Consider the following 16,263-nt stretch of genomic DNA (forward strand, 5'->3'; position numbering starts at 1 on the left):
TTTAATTATATTAACAAGATATTTGAAAATCCTTATTAACTACAGTGTTTACCATACTAAATAATTTATAGGCATTAATACTAGGGACTTACTTCAAATACCCTCGAATCAAAGTGTGGAAATGCCTGAAAGCTGCCGTGGCGTGCTCGTCCAAAATAGAAGGATCCACGCTGGGATTATAATCGTTGACATAGCCGTGAGCGCCCGGGTAGATCAACTTGTTTTTCACCATGTTTTCAAACCCTTTAACAAAACGGTGTAAGTCACAGATTTGTCCAACACGGAATAACAGTTCTAAAACATTAAGCATAAGATTATACAACACGTGCGTAAGACAGAGATGCTTGTCGCCTTTCAGTTAGAAAGAAAATAGAATTAAAACATTCGCGACTTCACTAAGGTCTATGGTATAGCATATCTCAGATACACAATGCATGGATTTGATTAAAAGTGTTACTTAATTAAAGTTGTTTAAGTAGGTACACGAAGTACATACAAACGGGACAAAATACTAAAGTTATAATCATTAACATATTAATAGACAATTCGTAATATAAACACACAATAAATAAATAACTAATATATTCGACATAACCATTGTTTAATATTATATTTAAACAATACAGATATTTAAACAATACCACATAAACCAAATATTTACTTACCCAATTTACATGTGAGGAAATAAATACATGCTAATATATAAAACTGAAGAGTTTGTTTGTTTGAAAGCGAAGCGCTAATTTCAGGAACTATTAAACCATATTGAATACTTTTAAAAAAGGGTGCTACATTACTCCGAAGTGCTATACGTTTTGCCTCGGGAAAATATTTATACCAAAAACTTGTTTTACGCTGGAGGAGCAGCAGGCAAACGCCAGTATTTTATTTACATAATATAATTTATTCTCAGCCAGGAATATACATATAAGGCAATACAAATATTTTTATTCCCTCTTGTTTTATTTTGGTTTCATCTAAAAGCAGCTTATAATTCGCAGAAGAAAGACATGTTATAATAACATCACTTAGGTATTTCTTACGAATTTTACCTTTTTGCACAAGGTTCTGCGGGATTAGAATTCTATACTTCCCCAATAGATCTCATCGTACAATGGTAATAGTGATGATTAACATAATATTAAAATATTTTTAACTAGGTTTTGCTCGTGGCTTCGCCCGCGTAAAGGAGGTTTCCGGGATAAAAGTATCCACTATATATTTTCCCGGGATAGAAAGTAGCCAATAACTATCCCACGGTCTTAAACTATCTTCTTAGATTTTAAGCCAATCGAGAACATACAAATAGACAGAAAAGAGGACTTTGTTTTATAATATGTATAGATGCATATTATAAAACAAAGTCCGACAAGCATACCGCTTGCCTGATGTTTACCAATACGACCCATAAACAAGAGAAATACCATACAGAACTGCGAATTACAGATTACTTTAAATGCTTAGCACTCCACGCTCGTCACCCTGAGATGTTAAGTCTAATAATGCCAAGTAATTACGATGGCTACAATGTCATTCAAACTGGAACACAACAGTGCATGCTCACTGTTGCTTGGCGGTAGAAACGACATTGCGGAGGTATCTAAACACATGGGCCCTCTCATACGAGATACCTACCACTAGAACCATTACTAAGCATTATCAAATAACAGTTGAATTATCTAATAAACTAATAAATTACCAGTCGAGTAGAAGTTTTCATCATCAACCGAAAGACTAACAAGTGTTAAAGAGTTTACGATCAAAGTCAGCCATAACTCGTTTATTTATATTAGTAAGAAAAAATGTGCTAATTTATTTGCCGGTTATTATGTAGCATATCGTGTGTATTGCAAGCACTGTACACGGTCTTTTGAGACTGGCAAACAGCCCCGAAACCAGCTTAGAAAAGTCATGGTTACAAGGGCGCCTAATACACCAATCTATATTATAGGGAACAAAGAAGTACCTAGCATGCGGCGGCTTTTGTCGCGACGGTGATTGACATTATCGCTTGCTACATTAACAGGGAAAATAAATTCTAAGAATTCAACTGATTTTATTTCAAGTAATATTTCTTAACAAGAGAAAGAGCGAAATTCAATACAGTAGCTTGACAGAAAAATATGTCTTTTGTTCGTATATCGACATAAGTCTCCAGTCTAATACCTTGCAAGAAGAAATTCAAGATTTTACAATTGCAAATGCGACGGTAGTCCAATTTAAAAATAGTTTATCTCGCCCTACACAAGCATTGCTTGCTGTCATCGGGGGAATTGCATAGACAGAGCTCGACCCGTGAGCGTCTCCGCCGCCTGGTATGTTGTAAAATCCGTAGCACTGATTCTTTTGCTTTCGATTGTAAAAAATAATAAAATACTCTATTGTTGAATTATCTCTTAATAACGTATGGATGATGGTGGTTTTATTGAGCCATGTACCCCTTCTCTTAGACGTATAACTGACTTTATTAAACACCTGATAAACCAAAGATATATTAGGCTATTTTGTAAGTGTCAGACCGGAGTCTGGAATTGCGCCTGGTTTACCGAAGCAATAGCCTCAACCACTATTATATGGGACCATATCTAGCAGAATTTTGGTATGAAAACGCCTTTCTCTACTTTTGAAAAGAACAAAAAAGCGTGATGCATGTATGTACCTATAACACTTACCAAGGAATATCGGCAAGTATTCATAATAGTTGATATGTTGAATTTCAGCGATGTGGATCCTCCTTGCTTCTTGGAACACAACCTCGTCGCTCCAGTGAGGGTTCAGTTGCTGCAGAGCATCGGCTATCCTGTTGTGTTCACGCAGTAGAATGATCTGGAGTACTGTTAACTGCGGGTTCTGATTGACTCTTATATCACCTAAAGATAAGAAAAAAAAAAAACTTTATAATAGCTGTCGAAAACAAAAATAATACGACCACGTATAAAAAAATTAAATATGGTTCATTCGGATTCTGCGAAAATTAAAGTTGTCAAAGTCTATGCGGGTCTGTTAAGGGAAAACCAAATTGTATACTGTCTCACAGCTAGCTGTATTATGGCCAGAGAATAATTTATCGTGTTGTATTAAGCACATAAGCTGAAGGCTTTATTCGTCAGATCGATATGATCAATTAGGATTTCTTTCGTCGAGTGATCGTAAAATATTAGACGCCTGATTGAACATTTCCGAGCAAAATATACTACTTATGTGTTTGACGCTATTCTTGCGTTAGCCACCTAATCACTTATACTATGCGTAGCAGACCCTTGGAGTACTGAAAAAAAACTTTCCTATTCTAAGAACAACTTCAGTTAAAAAAGTGATAGTGATTTTGTATCATAACTAATCATAAAATTACGGCAAATTTTCTAGAAGACCAGCTAAGACATATTATATTCAAGCTGACGTTGGCAGATACAGTACTGCGCTTTCCTTCACTGGAATAATATAACCCACCTGTCAAATAACATGGTTCGTTGAGAGACTGCGCAGACTCGCAAGTGAGAGTGATGTTCGGGTCTTGGGGAGGCCATTCGCGTCCAGTTCTCAGTACGGTCAGCATACGCCCTCCGACGCCGGCGCGGATTGGTGCAGCTTGTCCTGCGCTACTGCCATATACCAGGGACAGATCCATGTACGCAGTCACCGTGGACAACTGTATCAAAATTACAATGTATTTATATAATTTACAAAAGGTCATAGCAACTATGCTGATAAAAAGAGTTCATTTTAGAGTTTACATTAAACGAACACATATATATGTAAAACAATTAATATAATTAAAATGTATATTATTTTATTCACTGTTGAATTGTCAGTAGATTTATATTTTCAAAACCTATAACAGATAATTTTTTTAATTCTTTCACTGATAAAATAACGCACTGCCCCTGAGACGGACAAATTGTATTGTATTTTGAATTGTATACTTTATTACAAAAAACTTTTACGCAAGCAAAACTAATATTAATTCATGACTACAAACAATTCTATTTGCTAGATGCGGTATATTCCTCGGGATGTCACAGTAGTTTCAAATGTGTATTGAGCTCACAACAAAGCCGTGATCAATAATCCAAAGATGGTACGGGAGCATTGTTCCGTATACAATGATCTGATAGCGATAAGGTGACCCCTTACTTTGTAAAATATATTGAATGACTGTACATAGTAAATTGTAGTCTACTGGCTACAGTGGGTAATTTCAAGATAAATGTTACACTGGTGTGTATGATTATAGCGAAGCATTACTAAATCCATACCGAATTATGTATGGCATATTATAATACATTTCATCCACAATTCGAATGGGAATTTTTTGTTCGCCAAATATTAAGTTGTGTTTGCGTGAACTCGAACGCCAAATATTAAGTTGTGTTGGCGTGAACTTTATACAAAATTTAAGTTGTGTTGAGTTTTATTCGTACATGTAAGAAAACAATAAGTTTTCTTAACTTGAAAAATATTCCAAATACGTGAGGCACGTACAGAATGTTGTGACATCGAGAATTCATTACGAAACATGCAATTTTTTTTTATTTGTATACGCAGTGTTGTGTACTCAGTGAATACGTACATAATATTTATTAAACGATCTTTTCTTGTCATGGATTTTCAACTCGCTGTTTAAAAGTAAAATGTCGTAAGGAAGCCATAAAATCTATTTTCAGAATGCGGGACTTTCCGCAATCGGAATAACAACTAGTGAAAGCAACCGGTTGATAATATCATGGTCAAGAACTAGTACGCAAGGATTCCCCGCAGTGAAAATAATACGCAATAAAATAAACCAGACCATGTATGTTGATTGTGCGGGGAATACCGATTTTGTTGTAGGTATCAATAACTGCCAATTTTATAAAGATACCCAAACCTAAATGAAATATCTATTGACCATAGCATGTATCTACGTAACCTTCAAATTCTAACTAACGGTATCATACTCTAAAGTATAAAATGTACTAATATAATATAATAATAATAATATCAGCCCTGTATATACTTGCCCACTGCTGATCACGGGCCTCGTCTACTACTGAGAGGGATTAGGCCTTAGTCCACCACGCTGGCCTAGTGCGGATTGGTAGACTTCACACACTTTCGAAATTCCTACAGAGAACTTCTCAGATGTGCAGGTTTCCTCACGATGTTTTCCTTCACCGTTAAAGCGAACGATAAATTCACAAAGAATACACACATGTGTTTAGAAAAGTCAGAGGTGTGTGCCCTTGGGATTTGAACCTGCGGACATTCGTCTTGGCAGTCCATTCCACACCCAACTAGGCTATCGACGCTTAAATGTACAAAACGAGTAATAAATTAAAAGTCGTCAATAATTTTTTGAAGTATTTGAACATTGGCTTAGTTCTTGTTCCGATGTTCGGTCGACAAAAAAATTCACAATAAGAAAAGTACACAGTTATTTAATAAGAAGAAAATTATTAAATACCTAGAGTTCAGACTGCAGTCAACTATACGGAATGTTACAAAGAAGAGGTACCATTAATAACTCTGCGTAAAAGTTGGTTGAGTTGTAAGTAATTAGAACAATCAGAAAATAATTATTTTATTATCCATTATGAAATATGTACAAATCATTAGAATGTATTGAAACAATTTTCCTTATACATATCCACTACGAAGGCACTTTGTAAATATTAACCAATTTTATGTTCCTTTTTTGTAATACAATTTAGAAGTTCAATAAATGAAAAACTATTATATGTATTTATGGTTTTAACAGGCCGGCATAATTGTGTCGACTGCCGAGAGGTAAAATACGTGGTATTCAACTTTAATGATAAATAGCTAAAAACACTTATAATGATTAAGTTTAATAATGATATGAATGAATGCATCACTCTGTATAAAGGCAAAGATAATTTATCCCTACTTACGCGATAAATATTATTAATTCACTCGTGGACTGATATGGCATTGTGACCTTTATGGTTAACTAAAATCGATGGCTCATTAAATTGTGCTCGACGAAGCGAATAGTCACAAGGCTTTTGACTCTGGCGCGACCATTGACCGCAATAAGGTTGCTTACGCACTGCAACTACGTTGACGCATATACTCATGCCTTTAATCCCCGAAAGGGTAGACAGATGCGCAACTGGTGGACCCACTTTCCACCGTATTCCGTCCCATGAGAATAGGGGGCAAGCCAGCGTCATACCGGACACAAATTCCAGACTCCGGTCTGACACCTAGAAAAACCTATTATTGCTTTGCCTTTTTAATAGTATGCACGCTTTGTTTTTTAAAATTAGTTTTTCAACTTCCGCATTATGGGAATTTCACTAACGATAAAATAGTAAGCAAAAAACTGTATGAAATAAATAAAAACAACAATCATAACCGTTAGCATAATAATCATAACCAGTAGGTTGCGACAATACAATACATGTTATGAATACAAGCGGCTATAGCCTTGTTAGGTGTGGAACGGACTGCGAAGACGAATGTCAGCAGGTTCAAATCCCAAGGACACACACCTCTGACTTGTCTAAAATCATGTGTGTATTCTTTGTGAATTTATCGTTCGCTTTAACGGTGAAGGAAAACATCGTGAGGAAAACCTGCACATCTAAGAAGTTCTCTATAGGAATTTCGAAGGTGAGTGAAGTCTACCAATCCGCACTAGGCCAGCGTGGTGGACTAAGGCCTAATCCCTCTCAGTAGTAGAGGAGGCCCGTGCTCAGCAGTGGGCAAGTATATAATACAGGGCTGATTTTATTATTATTATTCGTTAGAAAGCGAACTTCGCTATACAAATAATGAAAACATAATATTAATGCTAAAGGTGAAGAGATTTGCATAAACGATAAGTGATGAGAGCGACAACCACAGTGTAGTAATCAGAAGTAGGAAATATTCACTTCTAAGATCTTAAATAGCTATTATTATGCTACGTAAGGTCACGGTTCTGTGACTGTAACTCATCTACTTCACTTCATACATATTCATATACGTTTTATTGATTCATTCATCCCACTTATTAATATAAATGTGAAAGTTCGTGGAGATGTTTTTATGTTTGTTAGCTAATTGTGCATAACGCTTTTCTTTCAAGAAGTTGCAAAGGCTTTAATGAGCTGCCTCCGAACCTTAACATTGACCTGTTCTGCACCACAGCAAATAAAGCCAAAGTAATGCTGGCACGAAGCTTTTTTGTTTAGAGTTTACTAATCCGTTCCGGACTCATATTGTGATGACGGAATAAATATATTTGTGTGTATGTGCGTGTGTGTATGTATGTGTATATATATATGTATGCATACACATATATATACATAAATATATACATGTGTATGTATATATGTATGTGTGTGCGTACGCACACACATATGTATGTATATATATATATATATATATATATATATATATATATTGGTATTCTGTAACATGTTTGTATTTGTATTTGACTATTTATAGGTGGAGGCTTGTAATTAGCAAATTAAGTTATCATTATTTTTTTTTATATTTATAAGATCGTTATTAGTCTGTAAGCCTTCCGACAAGCAATTAAATAAAATAAATAAATAAAATAAATAACATTTGAATAGATTTGGACGAAATGTCACAAATAGGTAGACATGATTCTTCTCTAACATGCGTTACTTTTTATCTCAGTAAATACGTAATTCTAAGGAGCACCTTATTGCAGGAAGTATCCGTTATATAGGTGAGGTTTCGAGCCAAAGCCAGTTTTCCAAAAGTGTATGAATGGACATATATTTCGACTAGCATCATTCAAAACAACAACAATGCTCTTTAGCTTTTTAATGATATGTTCATAAACTCTATTGAAATAAATCCGGAAAATGGTTTTATTTCAATGTCTAACATTCGCGTAGTCATAATAATCAAACTATTGCTTACTAATTACACTAATACCTTTTAAAAAAATATAAAAATGAATCTGTTATTCTTAGGTCCGCTCCAGATGTTACAAGATTCTTGATGTTAATATTAATGAGACAAAAATTCCCGCCATGAATAATAATGATTGGTCTCACATAAGCTCTTAAATATTTCTATTTTATCACTTCCATTCTAAATGCATGTTAGACTATTGGCAAATAATTTGCCGAATAAAGAAGTAAGATAATAATGTTGAATCAAAATCTAAAACTGTAAACATCTCGTGACTGATTTTTTTACGTCTTAATAAATCAATTAATTTATTTTACAAATATATTTATATTTACATATTATGTTTATTATTAGATGGTTTATTATATAACAAAGTATCTTAATATATTTAGTCGAATGACGTGCAAATTACATAAATTTCTAATATATTTACCGGTTCAGCAGGTGCATTGGGCGCGGTGCATCCTCTATCTCTGGTTGTAGTGGTCCGCACGAAGTTAAAGCACTGAGTCCCTTGAGAGGCGTGCACAGGGTCGTTTGGAGGTACGATGATGGGCGCACAGAAAGGATTGGTAGGCGCGTCAGCTGCAAGCTGCCCGTTGTCCGTACAGCACGTTATTTGATCCTTATCTAGAACAATAATTTGTGTATCAGAAAGCAAGCAAGCCAATAGATGGTAGGCAATGATAAGTGATCAGTTATCACCCTAAGACTTTGAATGTTAGAGGAATCTGACGATTTAAGAAATGTAACAGAAATTTTGTTGACTAAGAATTGAAACAGAAAAGCAGACGTTATAATATATCAGTAGATTTCTGTACCTGCTAAAGATTTTTATAAAAAATGGATTTGAGTAAAATTTGCTCACTGTAAAAATAAGAAACTGCCATTGCACATGATAATCATATAGGTGTATAGATACGCAAAGGTTTACTCGGCCACAATCTGTGAAGTGTAAACGGAAGTCGGTAGAGCGCTGCGCTCGTTACTGCAGACGCTGATCTCTCATTTGCGTTTGTGTAAATCTTGAGTCTGGCGTAGCTATCGAGCGTTACTAAAACATATTTGGAAAAAATGGCTCCATCGTTCCCTATTTTTGTCAATTCTCAGTTGTCTATTAAATTCTTGGAACTATAACTATTTTCGCCTTCATCACCACAGCTTTCTTCTTTTTTGGTTTTCGCAGAGAAAGTGATTTACCATTTTCACGCAGCACTCTTGGGCCGACTGGACGGATATGTTGGCTTCGTCAGCCTTACGACCCAGCGTTAATCCGGCTGTAGAGATGAAAAACGTCGGGCGACCACCGAGCCGAATCTTTAATATTATATACACCCTATGCAGGGCAATACGGATTAAAAATCCGCGGTTGCCATCTTGGGGGTATTACGGACGACTGCGGGCTTCTTCCGACGGAAAGGTCTAGTTTTATCCGTAACCACCCTTGCGTGGTGCTGCTTAACAAAGGGCCAGTTACCTTTTGTAAGGGCAAAGGGGCTTTTCCGAAGTCCCCATTCACCGAAGGACGACCTCGGCGTTAAAGGCAGCATGAGGCCTACCATCCACGCTACCATCCATCGTGGGAGTCACCTTGTACCAAGAGATGTCGCACCCTGCCGCCCGTCTCGACCCCTGATGGCGCCTATTAGTCACCCCTTACGACAGGCAGGGTATATATTTTAAACATCTCCTACTTTGCGTAAATCAACAGCAACAGATCATTCGTGTCTACCCAAATTTTATGGTAAATTAAATCACAATGGCCAAGATGCTCATAAATCAATATTGTGGAAGCGGCGAAGCATACAGATTTATTACACGTCAGTTAAATTGTGTGAAAATTTTGCGACAAGATTTCTAAATACGTAATAAGGAAATGGGTTTAAATTTGGGTTGCCACCTGTTCTGGTATACCGTTATATGACACCAGTTTAGGACATCGGTCCCGTTTAATTGGTATTGGAAAGTACGTGATTTAAAAACTTAGGTTTTTCCATAGATCACTTTAGTAACCCAATGTTTCAGAGGTCAAATTTTGACATCAGGAACAGACCGGCGACCAGAGTTCAAGACACGCTGGGCTCATCGGATCGTCATTACCTATTTTTTTAAATTTAGGTATTATTGTAAAATTTATGTAGATATTGTTACTTTAACTTTCCAGCCGAATTACATCTCAGTCCGCAATGATCTTGAAGATTGCAAATTTCAAAGGTCTTTGATACGTTAGAAGAAAATTAAAAAACAATGAACCACGATAAAATCCGAAAACTGATTCTATTTCGCTGTCTAACATTCGCGTGAATACAAGAAATTATTATTCAGGAAGTTATGGCAAACCCACCCTACCGCCATATGGATAAGAATTTGTCTTTATGAAACGTAAGAAAATTGGTTTCGTACAATACGCGACTCGCACACTACTCATTAACGGGCTTGTATGTCATTGTGATATTAATATTTGCTTTTTCATAATACTCGCAGTCGTTGGTATATATTTGAATGTTATTTTAGCTGAGAAGCTTCATATGAAGTAAGTGTTTAAATATATGGATGATAGGTAGGTACAAGGATCGATTATCGCTTTATTGGCATTAAAATTCTTTGGTAAATTTGGTGATATCTACTTGCTTAAAAGATATATCTTTGTAGATGTAATACAATGGTTATGCCCCAAATGAATAGAACTTTCGCTTATAGGTAGACGGTTACATCTAACAGAGTAGTTAACGTGATAATGTAATCGTTATGGTAAACAGACTGAAGACTGGTGACCTTGTTTCGGATAATATAAACAATGATACGAAGCTTACTGATATAGAATGCGACAAACCAGAATTAACTTTTCAAGATGTAGGTATTACGTTTAATGAGAAATTATAAATATTAGTTCCAATATTTATATGGTCATATAAAAATTATCCACATACATATCACGCCTTCATCCCTGATGGAATAGGCAGAAATGTAAACAGTCCCCCATTTTTGCAAAGTTTTTTCCCATAATGCGGCGATAGCCTAGTTGGGTGTGGAACGGACTGCCAAGACGAGTGTCCGCAGGTTCAAATCCCAAGGGCACACACCTCTGACTTTTCTAAAATCATGTATGTATTCTTTGTGAATTTATCGTTCGTTTTAACGGTGAAGGAAAACATCGTGAGGAAACTTGCACATCTGAGAAGTTCTCTATAGGAATTTCGAAGGTGTGTGAAGTCTACCAATCCGCACTAGGCCAGCGTGGTGGACTAAGGCCTAATCAATCTCAGTAGTAGAGGAGGCCCATGCTCAGCAGTGGGCAAGTATATAATACAGGGCTATTATTATTATTATTATTGTTCCCATGATGTGATAGGGGCGAGCCAATAGTCATATCGGACAAAAAATTAGACTCCGTACTTATACTGAGCAAAAATTAAAGCAGTTGCACAAATTTATTAATACAGCTGTAATTTTAATTCCTTCATGTATGTCATCCTTCAGTATTTTATCTTATCAATTACTTAATGTCTTCTTTTCTTCCCAAGAAAATATAAAGCGGACTTTTATGCCAAAACTCTTTCACACGGACGAAGCCGTGAAGAAAAGCTAGTGTAATATTAAATTTTACTATCCTACTCTAGTCATGTTATAATTGCGAAAGTTTGCAAACATGTTGGGTGTCTGGTTTTCCAATAATCTGAAACTGAATTCTATTCCAACTTTCCAATTATCTATATCATTTTCCAAAAAGAAACACCCATTTGCTCACTGAAGCATTTTTTTCGTCACTTGCGTTACTTCGTTGTATACCGCGTAACACTGGAACTTGGATCACTTTCTGTAGTTTTTGGGATACAATCTTCTATATTAAAGTGTTGTTCACCATATTTGTGTACGCAGTGTTACCCTAACACACACAGCGTCACGTCATTTTCACATTTAAGCAGTAGCCAGAAGTGTCCTCACTCATCAGCTACATTAAACTTCATGCTATATGACTCCCAGGTGATACTGAGTGAATAAATCCAATTGGCTTATTAGCCTCACTCAATCTGAAAAACGATCCCAAGGCAGCAAAACAGTCACTTCCCGTAGACAATACAACTTAAGTATACGTAAAAATACTCACGGGACTGCGCCACGCCAGCTGTCAAGGACATGTCGTGTGTTATAATCTGTCCCCATTGCTGGGCGTTCAAGTTCCACAGAGGATCGATGAGCTGCCTGTCAGGGAACAACCTTAAGCTGATCTCACGAGGATTTGGCAACGGTGCGCCTGTCACTGACCGGGGCCACGCGTTTATACCTGTAAGAAGAAATTACAATGAAAATCCAAATAAACTAATATAAAATATATTGTATAATGATGTTATCTCCCATGTTTAAAAAAGAAAGAAAGGTTTTTATTGTTGGAACAAACCCAATAAAAACAGGGTATTGCAGTTATAAAAATACTCCTACATTAACCGTTTCTAAAAATATAATTATAGACATAATATAAATATATTTTTTATAAATTTATTATAACCCGCAGTAAATTAGGTAATAGGCAAGTCGATGAAACCACGTTAGATTACCCGAAGGATTTGTCGGGGCAAAGGATAAAATATTTTTAATTAGCATGTTAAAATTGTTCACTCCCCTTGAGGACTATACACGTGCGACCATCTTAACTGTACATAAAAAGTGTATAAGAACGAAGTATTAAAATATTGCAATTAAAGAAATTTCACAAAAGATTCTATTTTTTGTGTTTAAACCGAATTAAAGGCCCCTATTGGAGGAAATAATGTAAATCGTAGCTGGTAGGACTCCTCTGTAGCTAATTTTGTGCGACTATTAATTAGTATTACTGTATCAAAGACTAAATAATATATTCGCTGTGGCACGTCGCTTCATCAATAAGACCAACTGTTGCTTATAACCCACCCCACTTTTTCGTTCCCTTTAAGATAAACGTATTTTATTGAATAAAGCTTTTGCTTGCGGCTGCGTCCGAGTGATTATATTTTTCCAGGATAAAAGTGGTTTATATCTCTCAGGAATAATGTTGCTTTAAATTAAAAGCGGTATAATAGTTCCTGAGATTAGCGCGTTCAAATAAACAAACACTTAAACATTATATATTTCTTGAATATTAGTCTACTATTAACATTCATATATAACACTTCATTCTCTTATAAAATAATTAGAAAAATATATATCTACCTGTACTTTTCAGATAAGAATATCATAATAGCTTACGTGAGCTTAAGGCGTAGGTATTTAGTATTCCATCCATTATTATTTCTCATTCAGTCCTATATGAAAAATAGGACATATAGGACTGAATGAAAAATTCCTAGGCCTAATCCCTCTCAGTAGTAGAGGAGGCCCGTGTCCAACAGTGGGACAGTATATAAAACAAGGCTGATATATTATTATAATATTTATATTAAATTTATTTCGTTGTGTATACTAAAGGCGTAAAGTAAAGGCTAATTATTATTTTTCAGAAATATTCATTACCATAAAAACTATTAAGAACAAGTTCATTTAAATTCGTAAAATTATAATGTATTCCATAAAAAAAAATTGTCAACCTTATGAAACATATTATTCAAAATGAATCTTATTCAAATACATTAATATTACAATATACACTGATTTTCTTTTACATTGCAATGCATCAATCTTTAAATGTGTAAATAAGTGTTTATATTCTGTGAAAATTCCATGTAGACATGTGCATGTCAAACAAGCATCTTTTGAGGCTGCGGTTTAATTTATGAATTTTAAATTGACTGTTACGATTCAAAGCGCTTTGCTCATTATACTTGTAGTTACTAAAATTTACAACGAGTAATATTAAAAAAGAAAATGTGCGGTTTCCAAATCTAAATTCTAAGCATCAACGCATTCTTAAGTATTTATCCGATAAATAACATAATATTTAACAATATTTTCGCTTTCTTGCTTCACGACATAAATCAAAATATCATTTTTTTTTTAAATAACGCGCGCAGAGACTGAAGTATTTTCTGTAATAAAATCCTCAGGAATGATTGATTGGTATCGGAGAAAATACGTTTAGATTCACATTGAATCAAAATGGAACGCTCGCATTGATAATCCCTGCTTACGTTGTTGCGTCTTGGCTGAATACTACAAGAAAATTGGATATATCGTATTACCATTTGTACTAAATATTTAAAGCTTATTATAGACCTATTAATTCCATAATATCGATTGCTTTAAATTCATGGTTATTAATCTGTGGTTTGTGTTTTCTATTATCTCAAGACATGAATATCCAGAGCTTTGGGTGACTTTCGTGGGCCTAAAACTAACACGCCTAGACATATTCAGTATGCTAGATTAGTTCATTCATATGATAATATTATCCGATCGTACTCGGTATTAATCCCCGTATACGTTTTAGTCTACCACGGCAGCCCATTTTGCTATAGCTACAATTAATGGATATAGAAATTTAAAGTAGAAGACGCATTCGTTCATTCGATCAGTTTTTGAGGGCTTCTAGATTATAACAAAACATTGTATTCAAGAGTAATCTATAAAACTCAAACTTCTACTCACCGTCAGCATAATTGTAAGGCACAAGTCTTCCATAAGGCGTCTGCGGCGTGCCCCAAGCTGGGCGTAGTAGGTTATTACAAGATCCGTCTATGGAACGGTAGCGGGACTTGGTACAGAAGGGCCTGGTGAGCCCACACGTTTGGGTAGCCGGGTCCTGTCCAGAACCCAGACCTGGCGGCGGGTTGCTAAAACTGCATGAAATATTATTCATTAGTATTTGATAATTCCTTTGTTTGAGTACAGATATTTCTTGGAAACGTTTGAACAGATAACTTAGATGGACTTTCTACCGTAATTAATAAACATTTCTTTGTTCGTAATGACTACACATTTTACGCAGAAGTGTTTCTTTATAAATTCGATGGGAACAACTAGAATCACAATGAAATCTTACTAATTACAAACAGTTATTTTCTAAACATTAGTCTTGAAAATAATTTATTACATAATCTCAAAGCTCATTTCGCGATCATTAATCTGTAGTATCACTTTTTTGCTGTGGGCGCGATAGCTATTGCCAGCAAGTATATAACAAAGTGCATAAAACCATTATTTTATAATACATCACTCAATTACATACACTAGAGGGCGTAACAATAGAATACGCCACAAGTCTAAAATAAAAGCGCATAACGCGAGGCGGACAGCATTTGTCTCTATTTAAAGCTTTGTGTTCTAACAAACAAGCTTTTATAAGTTTAACAGACAAGCTTTTCTTTCCAACGTACTCTTTGTGTTGTTTCAGTAATTTCATATATAAATGTCAAGTTGGGTAAATAATCTATTCATAGGTAAGTACTTACGTTTAAGAAAAGGTTGCAAATAAAAATATTTTCAATATAGCCTGATACTTTCTAAATTGGGATGCGACGTCGTAAAATTGGATCGAGGTCACGCAACCGAATATTTGAACGGAAAATGTCTACGTCAATAACTTCATTACGGAAATGTATAACAAGATTTATAAAACAGCAAAATAGGAAAATAACCTGTTGTGTGCTCCGGCAAGCAGTATTTGATCAGGATCTAAAACTGGACCGCTGAGGACAGAATCAGTGCAATTTTACAACATACACATGCAGCATTCAATATTGATTAGCACGAAATATTGTGCGATTTTTACATATACTATCTACGGACAAAATGTTAATATTTTCACCAATAAAATCAACTAGGAATAATCGAACATAGCGCGATTTATATAGTTGTACTACTGAATATACACTTACTATATCTCTAGGTACACTTGATTAACATTGAACAAAAACAAGTTCATAATTTTCAAAAATACAATATGTAGAGAACAGAAGTCTGAAGTTGTAAACAATGAATGTAGAAAACAAACTAGTAAATAACTTGTTTCAGAAAACAACATATTAAATATGAAATTCTTAAGATGATTTCTTATTTATCATGTTACACGTGTTTCTACAAAATAAATATATAAACTTCATCAACATAACACGTTACATTATTAAGATTGGGATTTATTTTAAAATAACAAGAATTTCCTGTTTTATCATAACGCAAAGTAAGAGCAAAGTTTTGGCGTGTCGTTCAAACATTTTGCAATGCTTTTACATTTGTGATAATAAGTGTTTTCGTAAACTCTCAGTACATCCATTATTTATGTTATGTTAATTACTATAGATACACACACACACACATTACGCTTTCATTCCTGAACGGGTATGCAGAGGCGCAATCAGGGCACCCACTTTTCGCCAAGTGTGTTCCGTCCCATAATGTGATAGAGAGCGAGCCTATCGCAATTCCAGACCCCGTGCTGATACTCGAGCAGAAAAACCCAAATATCGCTTTGCCCGACTC

General features: G+C 35.2%; 2 protein-coding genes across 2 annotated transcripts in view; both read right to left on the reverse strand.

The window, feature by feature from the left end:
- LOC119190080 (peroxidase-like) overlaps nucleotides 1-15,680 on the reverse strand; it is a 19,538-nt gene extending 3,858 nt beyond the window's left edge. The window contains exons 1-7 of the mRNA XM_037441134.1: nucleotides 15,423-15,680; nucleotides 14,434-14,624; nucleotides 11,984-12,160; nucleotides 8,309-8,505; nucleotides 3,451-3,649; nucleotides 2,673-2,870; nucleotides 93-243 (exon numbers count right to left, since the gene is read on the reverse strand). Coding sequence (XP_037297031.1) covers nucleotides 93-243; nucleotides 2,673-2,870; nucleotides 3,451-3,649; nucleotides 8,309-8,505; nucleotides 11,984-12,014 — 776 coding nt within the window. The 5' untranslated portion in view covers nucleotides 12,015-12,160; nucleotides 14,434-14,624; nucleotides 15,423-15,680. The remainder of the gene's footprint in view (nucleotides 1-92; nucleotides 244-2,672; nucleotides 2,871-3,450; nucleotides 3,650-8,308; nucleotides 8,506-11,983; nucleotides 12,161-14,433; nucleotides 14,625-15,422) is intronic.
- The window catches only part of LOC119190081 (peroxidase-like), a 61,936-nt gene continuing 59,645 nt past the window's right edge, over nucleotides 13,973-16,263 (reverse strand). The window contains exons 8-9 of the mRNA XM_037441135.1: nucleotides 14,434-14,624; nucleotides 13,973-13,998 (exon numbers count right to left, since the gene is read on the reverse strand). Of these exons, the coding sequence (XP_037297032.1) occupies nucleotides 13,973-13,998; nucleotides 14,434-14,624 (217 nt within the window). The remainder of the gene's footprint in view (nucleotides 13,999-14,433; nucleotides 14,625-16,263) is intronic.

Source organism: Manduca sexta, chromosome 21 (assembly GCF_014839805.1).
Source record: "Manduca sexta isolate Smith_Timp_Sample1 chromosome 21, JHU_Msex_v1.0, whole genome shotgun sequence".
Classification (NCBI taxonomy): Eukaryota; Metazoa; Arthropoda; class Insecta; order Lepidoptera; family Sphingidae; genus Manduca; species Manduca sexta.